The sequence below is a fragment of the Pan paniscus genome, chromosome 2 (assembly GCF_029289425.2).
Source record: "Pan paniscus chromosome 2, NHGRI_mPanPan1-v2.0_pri, whole genome shotgun sequence".
Classification (NCBI taxonomy): Eukaryota; Metazoa; Chordata; class Mammalia; order Primates; family Hominidae; genus Pan; species Pan paniscus.
In genome coordinates, this window is record NC_085926.1 from 85088017 (window position 1) to 85105731 (window position 17715).

Sequence of the window (17715 nt, forward strand, 5' to 3'; positions counted from 1 at the left end):
AAAGACTCTCCAGAACATTGCATTGGTCTGGGCAATAATTTCTTGAGTAATATCCCAAAAGCACAGGAAACCAAAGCAAAAATGGACAAATGAGATCACATCAAGTTAAAAAGCTTCTGCACAGCAAAGGAAACAATCAATAAAATAAAAAAACCACCCACAGATTGGGAGGGATTTATAACCAGAAAGTATAAAGAGCTCAAACAACTCTACATGAAAAAGAAAATCATAATCTGATAAAAAAAAAAACCCATGGGCAAAATATTTCAATACACATTTCTCAAAAGAAGACATACAGATGGCAAACAGGCATATGAAAAGGTGCTCAACATCATTGATTATCAGGGAAATGCAAATCAAAACTACAATGAATATCAACTCACAGGAATTAAAATAGCTTATGTCCAAAAGGCAGGTAATAGCAAATGCTGGTGAGGATGTGGAGAAAAGGGAACCATTCTATGCTGTTGATGGAAATGCAAATTTGTGCAAACACTATGGAGAACAGTTTGGAGGTTCCTCAACAAACTAAAAATAGAGGTATCATAAGATCCCACAATGTCACTGCTGGGTATATACCCAAAAGAAAGGAAATCAGTATATTTAAGAGATATCTGCACTTCTTCCTTTGTTACAGCACTGTTCACAATCGCCAAAATTTCAAAATTTTGGATAAAGAAATGGATAAAGGAAAAGTGGTACATATATACAATGGAGTACTAGTCAGCTGTGAAAAAGAATGAGATCCTGTTATTTGCAACGACATGGATGGAACTGGAGATCATTACATTAAGTGAAATAAGCCAAGCATAGAAAGATAAACATCACGTTATCAGTTATTTGTGGGATATAAGATCATAACAATTGAACTCATGGTCGCAGAGAGTGGAAGAATGTTTACCAGGGACTGGGAATTGTAATAGGGGAATTGGAGAAAGGTGGGGATGGTTAACGGGTGTAAAAAAAAAATAGGGCCGGGCGCGGTGGCTCACGCCTGTAATCCTAGCACTTTGGGAGGCCAAGGCGGGCGGATCACAAGGTCAGGAGATCCAGACCATCCTGGCTAACATGGTGAAACCACGTATCTAATAAAAATACAAAAAATTAGCCTGGGGCTGTGGCGGGTGCCTGTAGTCCCAGCTACTCAGGAGGCTGAGGCAGGAGAATGGCGGGAACCCGGGAGGCGGAGCTTGCAGTGAGCCCAGATGACACCACTGCACTCCAGCTTGGGCAACAGAGTGAGACTCCGTCTCAAAAAAACAAAAAAAGTTAGAATAAATAAGACCTACCATTAGATAACATAATAGGGTCACTCTAGTCACTAATAATTTAATTGTAGATTTTAAAATAAGTTATTATAAAGTATAGTTGGATTGTTTGTAACACAATGGATAAATGCTTGAGGGGATGGATACCTCATTCTGCAAGTAGTGATTATTATGCATTGCATGCCTGTGTCAAAACATCTTATGTACTCCATAAATATATACACCTACTATGTACTCACAAAAAATAAAAATTAAAAAACAATCCAGGCACAATGGCTCATGCATATAAACCCAGCACTTTGGGAGGCTGAGACAGGCAGATCTCTTGAGCCTAGTAATTCGAGATCAGCCTGGGCAACACGGCAAAATCCTGTCTCCGCAAAAAACACAAAAATAAACCAGACATGGTGGCATACGCTTGTAGTCCCAGCTACTCGGGAGGCTGAGGTGAAAAGATCACCTGAGCCCAGGGAGGTCAAGGCTGCAGTGAGTCAAGATCCAGCCACACTGCACTCCAGCTTGGGTGACAGAGCAAGGCCCTGTCTCAATATAATAATGATACAAATAAATAAATAAACATCATTATGGTATAGATGCCACATACACACACACACATATACAGACTTCTGAATAGCTCAGTTTCTCTGGAGAACTCAGACAAAAACAGATTTTGATATAGTAGACAGTGCTATCCAGTAGAACTTTCTGTGATAATGAAAATGTTCTTATCTGTGCTGTTCAATACAGCAGTCACTAGCCACATGTGGCTATTGGGTGCTTAAAATTTAATTAGTATGACAAAAGTGCATAATTTAAATTTAATTGCATTTTAATTATTTTAAATCAAAATTTAAATAGCCATTCATGCTTAGTGCCTACCTGGTGGACAGCACAGCTCTAGAGAAAAAGCCATATTTTTTAAGCCATACTATTTTGTAACTTGTATGTTACCTTCCAGATCCATTTCCTGCTATTCTCTTCTGTTCTTTTAGTAATTGTTAGTTTGCTACTTCAAGATGCTTTATTGCTTTTATTTTTTCTTTTTATTGTATCAAGGTACAAATTAGATGTTCCTTAGAGATGTATATAAAATTGGCTATTTACAATAGTGAGATTTTAAGGTAGTTTAATTTAGCTTGGGTTTATCAAAAATCAGTAAAATCCTAATGTTCTTCACAATTCCTTTATTTCAGCTATGTGAATTACCAAGATGGCTCCTGTTATTTAGTCAATCTGGGTCAAGAAACAGGGTCCTTAGTTGGTTTCAGTATTTTTAGTCTGCCCTTCTCATTCCATAGAAGTACTCGTAATATTCCTAACAGAAATTGTATTAAATGGTAATGCAAATACAAAGAATCTTCTACTCTAAGGAAACACAAAGATTCACACTAAAAAACAGTCACTGACACTTAAAAAATGCACACTTTAATAAATGACTATAGGTTTTCTTATTTATTTATTCCAAACTACTTGTGGCTGAAAAAGTCAGGAACGGTTAAGAAATGGTGAACAATCTGCTGGGCGCAGTGGCTCATGCCTAAAATCCCAGCACTTTGGGAGGCCAAGGCAGGTGGATCACTAGAGGTCAAAATTTCAATCCATCCTGGGCAACATGGTGAAACCTTGTATCTACTAAAAATGCAAAACTCAGCCAGGCGTGCTGGCACACACCTGTAATCCCAGCTACTAGGGAGGCTGAGGCACGAGAGTCACTTGACCCCGGGAGGCAGAGGTTGCGGTGAGCCGAGATTGCGCCATTGACTCTGGCCTGGGGGACAGAGACAGTGTCCCCACCCCCCACCCCCACCCCCAAAAAAAGGTCAACAATTATTATGAATGGGAAGTGGAATTTTATTTATTTCTCCACAGCTTATATTTGTAACAGCCCATATGGACTTCTTTTGTAAATGAAAATAGAAATAATTTTTTAAGTGCAGAATTTTTTAGTTCGAGCCATTCCACTTGAGAATACTTAGAATTACTTACATAGGGAAATACTGCCCTTAAAACAGACACAGAGGAAAGATAAAGGAATCTATGTTTTTACAGGATAAACCAGACACCCATTCCTTTAGCAAACACATATTGAGTGATTACTATGTTTATTTTTAGCTGCCAAAAATTTGATCAACAAGCCAAAGTCCCTGCATTCTTCTTGCCACTTACATTTTAGTTGGGGAGAAAAACCAACACACATGTAAATAAATGATTTAAATTATATAAGTTCAAGTTTACAAATGATACAAAGAAAAATAAAATTAGAAGCATGAAGAGTGACCAGAGGAGGTAGGGGTGAAGAGGAAAAGGGTTATCAGCAATGCCTCACTGAGAATGTCACATTTGGACAGACTCTTTGGTAATGTAAGGAAATGACAAATATGATGATCTCCAATAGGAGTGTTGCAGGGAAAAAAACTCCACGTGCAAAAAAATATGTGTCAGGAATAAAATTGGCTTGAATAGCTATAGAGTCATTGTTGTGAGAGGTTTTTTTGTTGTTGTTTACTTGGTTTTTTTTAATGAAGTCAATTTTCAGTATGATTATGTTCAAAAGTAGACAGTGATCTTCAGGATGTTTCCGTTTATAGATGATTATTTGCAAAACTTCCATTTTACGTATTACCTGCTGTTAAACTCAAGGATCATATGATCATCTATGAATTAGGGTTAATATGTGCTTGTCCTGAGGAAAATGTAGAGAAAGGAATTATCCTTCTTGATGAGTTTAAGAAAGTACATGATGGCCACATATCTTAGATCATTTACATTCAATCATTGTATAAATAGAATTTACACTACATAAGATCATTAGGTCATTTGCACTCTATACGTTGTGATTGCGTATTTTAAAACGAGAGAAGGTGAAGATGTTGATCATATTGCTACTTGATGTAGCTATATAAAAAGGAAGGAAGAGATCATTTTGAGGTTATACATTTCTGAAAATTTGTGAATTTATTTTCATTACTTTTATATACTTTCATCAACATAACATGAAACTCTAATAATAAGACATGTGGAGTGGGGTGAGGTAAAATAATAGGTTATATTTTGAAGAGGGACACTGAGTGTTTTATAAACAGTAGCAAAATTGTAAGTTAAAAAACTATCTAAAGCAGTAAATATTGCCATAAATATATACAAAAAATACATATACCAACCATACAAACCATTTTGTATATATATACAAAAATACATATACCAACCATATACACACATCATATATATTAATACTACTTATATTGTGGTGTATATACTATATACTATGCCTATAAATTCTTAACATTTCTGCAACACAGGCAGATTATCTCATACTTAAAATGCTAGCAAGCAAGGAGAATGACAATCAATGTTTCCAGTACTCAATAAGCTAATTTTCTTCCACAATGGTGTACATTTTCACCAGGCCATGAAATCTGTTTTTCTAGGTCAATTTACTACAAGGGTCAATTTGCTATGAGAGTCAATTTAGCATGGATTTTTAGATTTTCAGTTCTGGGAATGACTGTATATTTTTAAAAAATTAGATATTTCCCCTAAATTTAGCATTTTAAAAGAGAAATATAAATGTTCTGGTGAACCATGTGAAATCACAGGAAATTTATCCATAGTGATAAAAGTGACATTTGTTTTCCCATTTTCATTTCAATATTTTTAGCATAATTAAAACCGTAGACAGTTTACTTGGCTCCCAAAAGTGTAAAAGAGCATAATCATCACAGTCAGAATAAATTTCAATACTTTCAACTGTGGTAGAAACAGTCATAAAATATAAGCTAACTGTAGTCTCTTCTGTGATAACTACCTTAAAAAAAAACCTATCTTTGGTACTACTGAGAGAGGAGGAGGAGGTTGCCATCTTATTCTGTGATAGTATAAAGAAAGAGGACCAATATGTTCAAGGCAGAAAAAAATATAAACTATCTTTTATATAATACATTAATTACTAATGAATTACTTGCTTGTAAGGCATTAATTTCTCTTCGTTTTATAATGGATTTCAAAACACTTAATTAAATATTTAAAAATATTTTTGCCATGAAGTGAAAGAGAATACGGGGCTTAATTATAAAGAAAGTAAAGAAAATTTTGCAAACAGGTTTAATATTTCAAACTATTGCATATAGGGATGCGTGGATAGATGCCATCTTTTGGCAATTTATGAAACTAATTAATTGATGATTCCTATGGGGTCAGTTAATTTATACATTTACTGCCACATTGATGATATATGTAGACAATATAACCTTAAACCTATGAAATGAAGATACTGGAAGATATTTAATTGTATTCATAGAACAGCTGTAAGTTTTAGAAATGTATTTATTCGTACAAGTCTATATAACATTTTGACAATGTCACATTTTTCTAAAATATTCGAATATCTCACAACATTGAATATTGGCAATTTTTAAATTAATTGTGTAATAGTATCTAAGAATAGACTACTTGAAAAATAGAGTATCATCTGTTCTTTGTACATGAATCTGACATTATTTATCCAAATGACCAGAGTTTATGTTTTCAGTATTTTTCTCCCAGAAATGCAATCAGTGCACATTTCTCTTCTAGTCCCCTGGGTGTATGGGCTAAAGAGAGCCCTTAATCACAAGAAAGTTCATGACTCTCACTTAATCAAACTTTTAACTTAAAAAAAACTAATTAAATTAATCATTTTGTTTCATAGTTTACCAATGGAGTTACTTTTGTCATGAGAAGGATATTCCTGGGGTTTCTGAAAGCAGTAATTTACCAAAAATCCCCTAGGCTTTTTAGGTTCTTCCGTTTCAGAGATTGCCCAGTGAAATTATCCCTGGGGGTGAGTATGTGGCAAAATAGTGTTAAAGACCAGTGCTTCTCAAACTTTGTGTGCGTACAAATCACTACAAATCTTGGTATAATGAAGATTCTGACTCCGCAGGTATGGGGCAGGGCTGAGATTCTGCTGTCCTGATAAATTCTTAGGTGTTGCTGGTGCTGCTGGTCTGAGAACCACATATTTAGTAGTAACGCTATAGATTATATGAGGGTACAAATCCGAATTGCTGTCATGGTTATCAACAAGACTCAGAAGAAGACTCTTTTTCAGAGTATTGGTTACAAATGCCTATATATTCATGCTCAAATGGGGTATTTTCTTCAATATAACAATCTTAAAGTTTTTTTTTCTATTGCTCAATGTAGCTTTATAAGTAATTAAGTCCAGCTCCTTCATATTATAGTTGAGGCCACTGAGGGTCAAGGAAGTTGAATATATGCCCAAGGTCATACAGCTAGAAGCAGGATGTGCACTAGAACCCAGAAACTCCGACTACCATTTCAATAAACAAATCCTAACTTCTTTGGCATTTCCATTTGTTATATTCTCCCTGACACAAAACCTAAGCGTGAGTCAATAATGATTAGAATTTCACCTTTTGATCCTCACAATAGGTTAAATGATAGCAGTATCTGTGGACTCACTGACTGACTTTCCTAACAGCTAAAACTCACAGTAGGCAACTATCTCCTACAATAACACAGGTATTCACACATCTTTCTTCAAGAATGTGCTTGCAGTTTTATTATGGACATTTTGTTCCTTAATTTTGAGAACCTGGGGAGAAAGGTGGGCAGAGAAATGAATGGGTCATTAGTTAAAAGCCAAGGGTTGAATTTGCAAAAGGTTGTGGCAAAGTAAGCAACAAATGGGAAAGAGTGAAGGGCATCAATATTGATCTTGCCTCTCATCTTTCCCTCTGTCTTCTTGCTTGCAGGTTTCTATTGTGTAGTCTTTCAAACAAAGCCGACTTTATTTATGGTGTGACTGATTTAACACTACTGAACCAGTCCATCATCTGCCAATTTGGTCCAATTAAAAACTGGTCATAGGGAAAACCTGGGAATTAAGCTCATTTAGAAACACAACTTCTGATTCATTTATGTCTTGCTCATTTATGTCTCCTCTTCTAAAGGACACATTTCAGGGTGTTGATTTATAGAGGTGGTTCTTTCCAGCTTCCTGAGTTTCTGTGACTCCTTTTGGTTAGGTCCATTAAAAAAGTGCACTTCTGCCTCTCTCCCCTCGTAAGGCTATTGTTAAAACATTTTAAAGAGGCTTGCCTAAGATTTCCTGCTATCCAGAATTAGAAAAATCCCAATAAACAGCTAGAGTCACCATTTTTAAAGTATGTACGCATTGCATGGACTTAGGCTAACATGATTGCTTTCTCACTTAATCCTTACAACTCTTAAAGTTAAGTACTATTATCCTGGTTTTGCAGTTGAGGAGGCTTTAGACTTAAACGTTCAAGTAAATCATCAAATATTATAAAACAAGAAGCGACAGCTATGCTATTTGAACCAAAGGCTGCCTGATGCCAGTGCCAGCACTGCTACTCACCAAGCTCTACTGAGATTTATACCTAGACTAAGTAAAACCTCTGAACAACAACAACAAAATTATTTCCTCCACTTGTTTTTCCTTTTTTGCACCACAAGTTCTTGTAGGCAGGTAGGTGTTCCACTCCCTATACTTAGCCTCTCCCACGCCCTCTGCAATCTTTCCCTTTTGCTGCTGGAATCGTCAGAGATTGCTACTGCAGCTGGTGAGTGGGCAGGCGCAGCCACCATCTGCTCTAGGAGTCCAAATGCGCAGAAGAACCTCGCACCCAGGACCTGGCCCAGGCACCACGAATTCCAGAACATGCTGGGGACACGGCTAACCCCGCCCCCTCGCGGTGGCGATTGGCTGAACCCTTCCTGAGTGCAAAGCGCTGATTAATGAAGGCAGTTGTCTCGCCTGCAAGTTCGGGCGAGACATCTCTAAAGAGGTAAGATCCGCCAGGGGTGCTGAATGGGGGCTTCAGTTCTTCCTGCCCGAAGGGTCCTTGAGAAGCCTGTTTGTTTTTCCCGGCGCTTGTCTCCACCCATCCCCTTCTCTCATTGGCCAGACCTGGTGGGCGGGGGTGTTTCCATTGGCCGGGGGGCGGTGTCTGTCCCTGGCCAGGGTGGGGGCGGGGCCTCCGCCGCTCTGAGCTTGCCCTTGTGTCTGGTGCTTCGTAGAGCTGCCGCCGTCGCCGCTGCCGCTGCCGCCACAGCCGCCGCTGCAGCCGGAGCATCCGGGAGCCGCCACTGCCGCCGCCGCTGCCGCTGCTACCGCCACTAGCGCTGCTTCCACTGCTTCTACCTCCCCTCCCAGGACCCCGAGACACCCCGGGCGCGAGCGGCAGTGCTGCTTGCTTGCTCCCCCTCTCCCCCAGTCCTTCCCCTCCGTGACCTACCCACTCCTTGCAGCCCTCGCCCGCACCTTCTCCGACACCCCGGCATCCCTGCATCACCTGCTCGGGCAGCCCCGGCGGGCTCTGGGACTTGCTGTGCGCGCCGAGAGGAAGGCAAGCTCCAAACCCCTGCCTGGAAGACGGGCTGTCGCGGCTGCACCACCAGCAGGAGGAGGAGGAGAAGAAACTATTTCGCGATACCCCATTCTGCGGGTGCTTTGCCGCTGCCGCTTCTGCTGCCGCCGATCCGAGTCCGCGGGTTCGAACACCGCAGCGGTGGGGACGGTGGGTCCGGCAGGCGCCGGGAGGAGGACAACAGCGGAGCCCTGCACTCTCGTGCCCCGCTCACCAGCATCTACTTGCCCCCTCGTTCCTTCCCCAGCCCTTTAGAGAAGGGACCATGATTTGGAAACGCAGCGCCGTTCTCCGCTTCTACAGTGTCTGCGGGCTCCTGCTACAAGGTAATCCCCGCCCCGGCGCAGGGAACATCAACTTCTCGCCCATTCCCCATCTTCCCCATTCCACCCCATATTTCCACTCTCCCCTCCCAGTCCGCCTGTCCCCAGCGATTTCCACCCCCTCCCCCTACTCTCTGGTGCGGCAGGGGGCAGTGGCAGTTTGCACCAGCCCCTCGAATTTCTAACACTGGCTCAGCCCTGCCTTCCCAACAGTCAGCCCCTTACGCGGCACCTTTTGCCTTCGCATTCACCTGAGCTTCCTTCATCTCACTCCATTCCCGCCAGCATCCCCCTCCCACGCCTTTTGGCTGGCAACTTGTGCCTCTCTGAACATTCCACCCTCCCGACAACCCCCACCAGCCACCTCCCACATCACGCTCTTGAGCGACCCTCTCCATCTCTTGTCATCTCTTTAACCTCCCCCTTTTCAGGTCGCCTTTTCTTTTCCCCCTCTTCCCACCATCATCATATCCGTGTGTCTTTAAAAAGTGTGTGAGAGCCTGGGAGCGAGCTACCAAGACGGGCGATAACAGCAGCAGCGGCAGCACCGTGTGCATTGCAATAACATCCCCGGGGGGGGGGGGGAATGTGTTGTGAGACGTGTCATTTACCTAGGAAGAGAGAGGGGACTCTGTCTGGGATTTAAAGAAAAAAAAAGAAAAGAAAAGAAAAAGAAAGGAAAAAGAATAAGAAAAAAGAAAAAAATGAATGAATGAATAAATAAACCAAGAATTTAAGAAAGGGGAGAAAAGGCAAAAAAAAAATTAAAAGACCCAAACCCACTTTATCAACACATTGACTTTTTATTATTCAGTCTGTGTCGTTTCTTTTTTTTTTTTAACCAAAGAAATATATGCTCCCTAGCAGTTACTTTACTGCTAAGATATTTTCACTTAGATTTCCTACCTCTCCATCCTCTCTCTGCCGCTTCTTTCCGTAATTAATATTATCCTTTCACGTGAAATGTAAGAACCTCTGCGACCGCAGCAGTGGAGGGAAACCGCACAAAACGCTGTTATTATGCAAATCACTGGGTTTGGATGCCGGATGGCTAAGGAATCTGGGTTCACTTTTCTCCAGACCCTCTTTTTTGGAGGAGGGAGTGAGGGGGCTGTGTGGAATGGGAGGACGATGCTGATTATGAAGTAAATGGCAATGCATAGTACAGGAGTGCATGAGGACACTTTGGGTGGTGGAGGAGGCAGGGGCGGCGTGCTAGGGCTGGGTGGGCAGGGGCTGTAAGGCGGAAGATTGTTGCTTTGAAGAGAATAGTATAGGGATGTGGCTTGAGTGTGAGATATAGCAAGGATGGATGTGAAATGATGACTGATAGAATATTTTTTAAGCTAGGTGACTAGATTTTTTTTCTTTGCCTGCCTCTAACCCTTCTGTCATTATTTGGGTATTTGCAGGAAAGGTAAGTTGATCAAATTAATTTTTCCCTGGGTAAAAGGGATCTGAAAGTAAGACACACGTAGACTCACTGGCGTGCAAAACCCAGTCGGCCTTTGGAGGATTTAAATGAGGTCAATGAACCATCTTTCAGCAAGTTCTTGGAATGCATCCTCTCTCCTGCCCTCCTCCGGGATATAGACTGGGGACCGAATTTTATTTATGCATATTTATGAGTGTGAAAAAAGAGGCGGTGGGCAGAATTTTCCTGAATTAACTAACTGACCTTGTAGAGATCTTGTGTAGAAAATTTTGGTGGTACTTTTGTGTATTTTACGTTGGGTGTAAATTTCAGATATGTCATGTGTGCCAGAATCTCCGTGAAGGCAGACAGCACATTCTCCCTGCGTACGCCGCCGAGTCCCATTTCTCACCGTTCACACCCCCATCCTCACACAAGTAACCCGGGTGTCTGACACGTTACTTAGGTTTTTAATCCGCGCTGAGACAATCTCACAGAGACCCTACTTCACCTCTCAGTAACTTGCATTTCTCAGCTCTGCTGTGTGTGTGTGTATGTGTGTGTGTGTGCGCGCGCGCGCGCCGGCGTGTGCCGTGTTGGGGGAGTGTGATGTGGGGGAATCAGTTAATTTGGTGATTGCAATGAAAATTCGACACCGCTAGATGTATTTTCCCTGCCAATCTGTGTGTGCTGGCCCCGGCCGGTCAATGCACACACTGCTGGGCTGCTGCGAAATTATTTATTATAGAGCATGTGGGCCATGGACTGCACTTGGGGTCGCCTCCTCTCTTCCTTCAACATTTCCCTGTGAATTGTCTATTCAATGCAGTGCGAAATAACTGTTTGCTGGTGCCTCTCTCTCAGCCTGGAGGAGGATTTACTCTTTCTCTACCCGGAGAGATTCCATCAGCAGCATTCAGGCATGAGTCTCTTTTATTGAGTATGTAAACCAATGATTAAGACAGTGCTGCTTTTCACAGCAGACTGGGGAGCGGGGGGTGCGGGGAAGGGGTGTGAGTATAGCCGAGAAAATGCACCACTGCAACCAGCAGCAACACCAGCATTAGGTCCAATAAATAAATAAATAAATAAAGGTTCTATACAGCAACCAGGGAAAGAGCACAAGTCCATCCATGTCTGTGGACTTAGGAGCATCTTAGATCAGGCCATATGAATACACTAAAAGAGATACGAGGATTTAAAAAAAAAAAGAAAGAAAGAAAGAGGAGGGGGCACAAAGCACCACTGGATTGTCTTCTCATGTTTATGGCTGCCTCACATTTATTCATCAAACACTGCTCCACAGACACATCATAGTTTGTTGATATTGTCAGTTTTTGCTCCAACAAATTGCTCATGCCTTCCTTGTCTTAGGCTTGGCTGAAAACATTGTTTCGGGGTTCAGATTTATGTTTCCTCCCCTACCCTACTGTTTTATTAGGACTTGGTTAGGTTGTAAAATGAAGGCTTTATTTTCTGGACGTAGATTAAATACTTAGCGGGTCTTTCTATGTGCGGGGAGAAAAGGGTGGCGGGGGAACTAGTGAGCGACTGATTTTGGCTAGAGGGAGTCTGCCCTGCCTGCTAGTAGTTATGACTAGGCAAATACTATAGTCAGTCAATAGCTTCTTTTTTTTAGCTTTATCAGCACTATAGTGATATTCACTTAAGTAATACTAATCAGTTTATCCCATGTATTACTATTCTCTTTCTTTCAGTATCATTATTAAAGACAAGAAGACTCATTTGAACATATCTTCTCCATGTTTCTGTGTTTTAACTGACTGTATTTTATATTATCACCTATATTTTTTACCTTTTTTTCTGGGAAGCAAAATCAATTTTCTGGCTTGTTAATATGTGGAGTGATAAGCCAGTGGTGAGAATCTAGTCAATGATAAAATGAGTTTTTTTTAAAAGGCTTACTTAATTCTATAACATCTGCCAGTTTGTCCTCATCCTCATCGTGTCTTTAGGAAATGAATAATAGATAGGGAATAAACATATGCTTTTGGCTAAACATTTGTTTGGCCAAAGTATAACTTGGAATGTAGGCTACTTAAATAGCAAAATTTCATTTAGTGTTCAGTTACAATGTGTCTTTTCTTATTTTCCCTCATCATAGAAAGAGGAAAATCTGGAGTAAGCGCAAGGGACACATTACAGAAATGAATTTCTTTGCAAGGATTGCAAAAGCTTGCCACCTGTAACTAAGTCCTCTCTTGGCTATACAGTAGATCCAGTTCAATTGCTAACCCTTGCTGAAACCTTATCCCTTTCCATGCCTGAGGGGGCACTGCAAAGATGGAGAGAATGCCCTGGGTAGCACAGGAAACAATTCTGGAAAGGGCAAAAAAGAAACAAGGGCAAAATATAACAAGAAATAATCATGCATACATGCATACAAGACCTCATTTTGTTGAGAACTGTGTTTACTTTTTGGAATTAGTCGTATAAAAAAGCACCTCCAAGACAGATACTGGGGCTTTAGGGTTTTTTGTTTGTTTGTTTGTTTGTTTTTTGCCGTGGTATATTCTGGTAAATTATTTGTTACATTTAGTAAAAATATAACACAAGCACAATTTAATTTGAATATACATTCAAATTAAATCTCATTGGACTTACATAATACTTGCCTCAGTATCTGTCATGAACCTCATCTTACATTTTTAGAAAGCACATTATAATACATCTTATATACACTTAATGAAATACTTACGCTTCCTAAAAGCATATCTTTCCAACTATTTTACCTTTACATGTATTAACTTTAGTCTTGGCAAGCTCATTTCTTATGCCAAATGCGGTTCTTGAAATACAGTTTTCTCACTCCCTTTTTTGATTAACATAAACTTTGGAAAGTGGAGCCTATATACTTAAATGCAATAACTGTGGCTTAAGTAGTCAAACATCAGACAATTGGTAATTAAGAAAATCTTTGCAAATATAAGGAGTTTCTAGACTAGTTTTATATCAAGATGTGGAAGCTTACTTCATTGTCTTTTTCCCATTTCTATAACTATTAGAATTCTGGGAACATAATATGACAAAGCTAAGTATCAACTGAGATGATCTGTTCTTGTGTCCTTCATTAGAAGATAAGACATTTGAAAACTATTTGTCACACAATTAAATAGTGGTAGAATGTCATTTTTCTTAAAGAAAAAAATACTTAAATCACTTAAAAGAGCAAAATGGAAGTGCAAAAATGTTGGAAGACATCCTAAGCATGCATTTGAAAGTGGCCTGGAATCAACACCAAATGACATAAATTTTCTCCTTAAGTAGTCTGTGGTATATCAATGATTGAGACAAGTAAGCCTTATTTACTATGAAGGATTTGGGGGTACATTAATAATCAAATATAGACCTAATGTCATATGGATGTTTTATTTGATCTTGCTGACAAGTGCTCTATGATATTTATTGAGAAATAATCCTCATTTTATTAGACTGTATTAAACCCATTGGCTAAGTCACCTATTCTGTAGCAGCTAGCTGAATAGATTGAGGAAGTAGAGAGAAGGAAAATCACAAACTAAGGAGGCCGACTCAAAACTGAAGTCAAAAGCCCTTTGTTGAATTGGCAGATATTGGTCTGATTTACTCTCTTAAAACAGTTCTAGTGCCCAACAATTATTATACTTAAGCTTCCTGAGGGCAAGCTCTGAGCCTTACATAGCTATGCAATTTTCTTATCCTCATTTTAGTAGATGCATAAACAGTCATGTTGGATTGAATAATAGGTATGTCCTAATTACTTGTGATGGGATTAAATGGTCTCTTCTTTTCATAATATGAAAGCACTCATACTTTGTCAAGTCACATAAGAGTTAATTTTGACATTTTGTAAGCTATATTGGTTTATGAAAGTTATCCTAAAGTATCACATAAATAGTTCTTAATATACATCTTTAAGTGAATTCAATCTGATCAGTCATTTTTAACATTTTTCCTACCATTTTTTTCTTTTCCTTGATTAAAAACCCCAGATACTTTACATTAGATTAGATCATAAACTAATTTCATAAAAAATGAAGGACATAATTTAAATTTACTGATTTAACCTAAAGTATTTAAAAGGACACGTTCATTGCCAACATTTTATTTGAAAATGTCAAGCATTTTTGGAGTGCAATTCTGTAGTATCAAGAAAGGCATCTTCTGCAAATTCCTTGTGTAAAGAGGTGGGTGAGGATTAACCTAGAGCTGTGGCAGCTGAAGCCCCCTGCTGTGTGATGATGCAAATGGCATCTCAGGCCTAATGTGCTCTGCAGAGGCCGCAAACTCACAGGAAAGCAGTCATGTGGCATGAGAGTGAAATGGGAAGTCTTTTTCATAGCTTGTAGTGGACATAAAACATCCTTTAGCTTTTTATAACCAGAAATGATCCAGAGTATTTGTAATCACATGAGGTTATGACAAAGCAAAAGAGAGAACATATATTTTGTTTAGAGATGAATAAATAAATCCTACTAAAACTATCAACACTTTCATCCAATGAATGGTGAACATTTAATTTTCTTCCAAACTATCGGGAACATAGGTCAGTTTAATGAAGATGAATAGCAAAATTAAAATAGGATTTCCATGCTATTTTTTACGTGTGTTGGACTTAATAACTGTTGGGCTGGGAAGCATTCTGTTATCCAGTTCTTCCTTCAGTGAGTAAGGAGTTAGTCCTTTAATCTCATTCTTATTAGAGCATTTCCTGTACTATGAAAATATAGCAGTTTCTTTACAAAATAGGAGTTAACTGTTCAGTGTCTCTTCAGTTTATTTAGTGTTGTCAAGTATAATTTGTGTTATGTCACATCAATAGAGAATGTTTCCTATCTGCACAATATTATTTATCACATAGGCAAAGTCATCTGATATGTTCTCTAAAAATGTAAGAGTTATAAACCCATTGTTATAGCATTAAACCCTATCAGATAAAAGGAACTAACGTAGCTTTGTATATTTTGATTCCATTTGCCACAGAACAAAAAACTGAACATGTTATACATACTGATTTTTACTAAGTAGTGAGCCCAGTTGGTCCTGTTAATGTGTTCAGTGGATTTCCTTAAGCATATACAAAACCGTTTTCATCTTAGAAGCATGCAGCCTATTTAAAAATTAGTGAAGTAAATATTCTGCTTAAGTAGGGATCGGTTAAATATTAATGTCAAAATCAGAGATGTAATTATTGAGTATGGAAATATTCCACAGTCACTTATTTATATATATGCACATATATACACATTTAAGTATGTCATTATTTTTAAGACTGAAGAACATCTTTATTAATTTTGTAATTAGAGTTTAGGGCTTTCAGGGATGTATAATAGAATGATGGAAAAGTTAAGAGTTTGTTTTGTTTTTACTCATTGTGTTCTTTTACTCTTTCAATTAAGGTTAAGAATTTTATTTTTTTTTAAGTAAATTTTCTCAGGCTGCAACAACGATTAACAAGACTTCCACTTAAAACACACACACAAGTCTTACAATTTATGAAATAACAATAGGGTTGAGTATTCTGCATCTATCTTTGTGCTTGTGAAACTGAGTGATAAGAACTTATTACTACTTGAATAGATACAGAGCTAAGTTAGTAAGATCTGCCATAGAGAGAGGGGGCCATTAACTATTCACATTATATTTTAGAGGTCTTTGAAGTGAATATTAACACAGTCATTGTTCAACTTTGGAAATAACTCTTTCTGAGTCAGCAAATCATTTTCACTTGAATATTTAAATTATCTTTCAGCCATTTCATTGTTGAAGAGGAAGTCCCTGTCTAGTCATAGTTAAGGAGTTTTTCCAGGGGTTAAATACTGATGTCATTAGGCATTGCTTAGAAAATAAAAATAAGCATACTTTTGCTTTCAGAAAAAAAAATCTCAAAGCTAAATGTGATCAAATAGTGCAAATAATTTCACATTATAAGAAAACAAAGTCCTTTAAAAAGTCAAATTGAGTTTCTAAAAATTTTATATATTTTATGATGGTTAATTTACAGTAAGGATACATTGCTTATCTAAAGTTGTCCTTGAGAACAGAATGAGAACGTACCTTTCCTGACAAAGATATGCTGCCGACTGCTAAGTGTATAGCTGTTATATTGATTTGCTGTAATTTATAAAGCCAATTAATTTATTATTGTAAAGAAATATTTTTACTTTTAGGCTAAAATTGTTTGTATTTTAAAATGCAGGTGCCTTCCATAATGCTTATTTAAACATCAAGGCCTAAAATTTATAGTGTGTAAAAAAAGTCCTAATGTTCTTAATAAATTCTTATTTTATATTAGCTTCTCCTATATCCCCCATGGGGAAAAGTGTCCATGACATTCATAACTTCTGTTCATTCTGATACCTTTTACATCTCTTGTTTTTCAATCTGGAGTTGTAGGCTTAAGTTTAAATGAGAAATAATGTATTATGAATTAGAATATTTATATGTAAAAGCAAAGAAAAATATATAGTAAGCTTTTTATTTAACTGCCATTTCTTTACTGCTCTCTATTTTATGTGCTGAAGTCCGAATAGTAACTCGGCTTCCTTTATACTCTCCAGGAATATAATATCCCTCCCATTCCCTGCCCATGCTACTGACTTGAAAGATCCATTAAAATAAATTAATGGGGAATGAAGAATAAAGAAGTGTTTTGCTAAAGGATATGTACAGAATATGTACAGATTGGGTGTTTTTCCTTTCAACCCCCAAGGAGCACACCCCAGCGTTTTAGCAAGGATAAAACATGTACAATGTGTATTGACTTGTTTTTGTTATTGTTATTATTGCATTTTTTTGAAAGCTCCATTCCGTAGTCTCTTAATAAAAATGGCAAAAAGAAGGGGAAAGGAATGTGAGTCAGCCAGCCAAACACACAGAGAAACGCCTGGCAAAGCTGCCTAAATTAGCATATGCTAGGCTGAGTATTTCCCTCTGTTGTTACATAATCCCTTTCTAATACGAAATCAGTTCTCATACTTAACCCTTTCAGGAGGTTTGGAATTCTCCCACTGTTATATTTTTATTTTGCTTCATTTATTTTCTCATGAATTGTGTAAATCATCTATTCAAGGGCTTTTATGTCAAGTTCTTTTTTTCCCTCTCCAGCCCTTCTGTATACAAATGTTCCATTCTATGTCCAACTTCAGGATTCAAGAATCAACTTTTCTATAGCTTCCACTGAGAGGATGTAATTAGCATTTTAGTCTCCCTTTACTCATGTGCAGCTTTCTTTAGAAAATGTATTAGTTCTATGAGGTTCCCCTAAGGATTCATAATACTCTAGTTTGTTACATGTTCTGTGATATTCAATGTGC

The 17715-nt window shown here is 38.5% G+C and overlaps 1 protein-coding gene across 4 annotated transcripts in view; it reads left to right on the forward strand.

The window, feature by feature from the left end:
- The first annotated feature begins 8863 nt into the window (after positions 1-8863).
- The window catches only part of CADM2 (cell adhesion molecule 2), a 1116707-nt gene continuing 1107855 nt past the window's right edge, over positions 8864-17715 (forward strand). For 2 of the 4 annotated variants that reach the window (XM_063602855.1, XM_057301833.2), the window contains exon 1: positions 8864-8988. In XM_063602855.1, the coding sequence (XP_063458925.1) occupies positions 8928-8988 (61 nt within the window). In that variant the 5' untranslated portion in view covers positions 8864-8927. The remainder of the gene's footprint in view (positions 8989-17715) is intronic. The other 2 variants (XM_034956947.4, XM_008956860.4) reach the window with 1 other exon arrangement.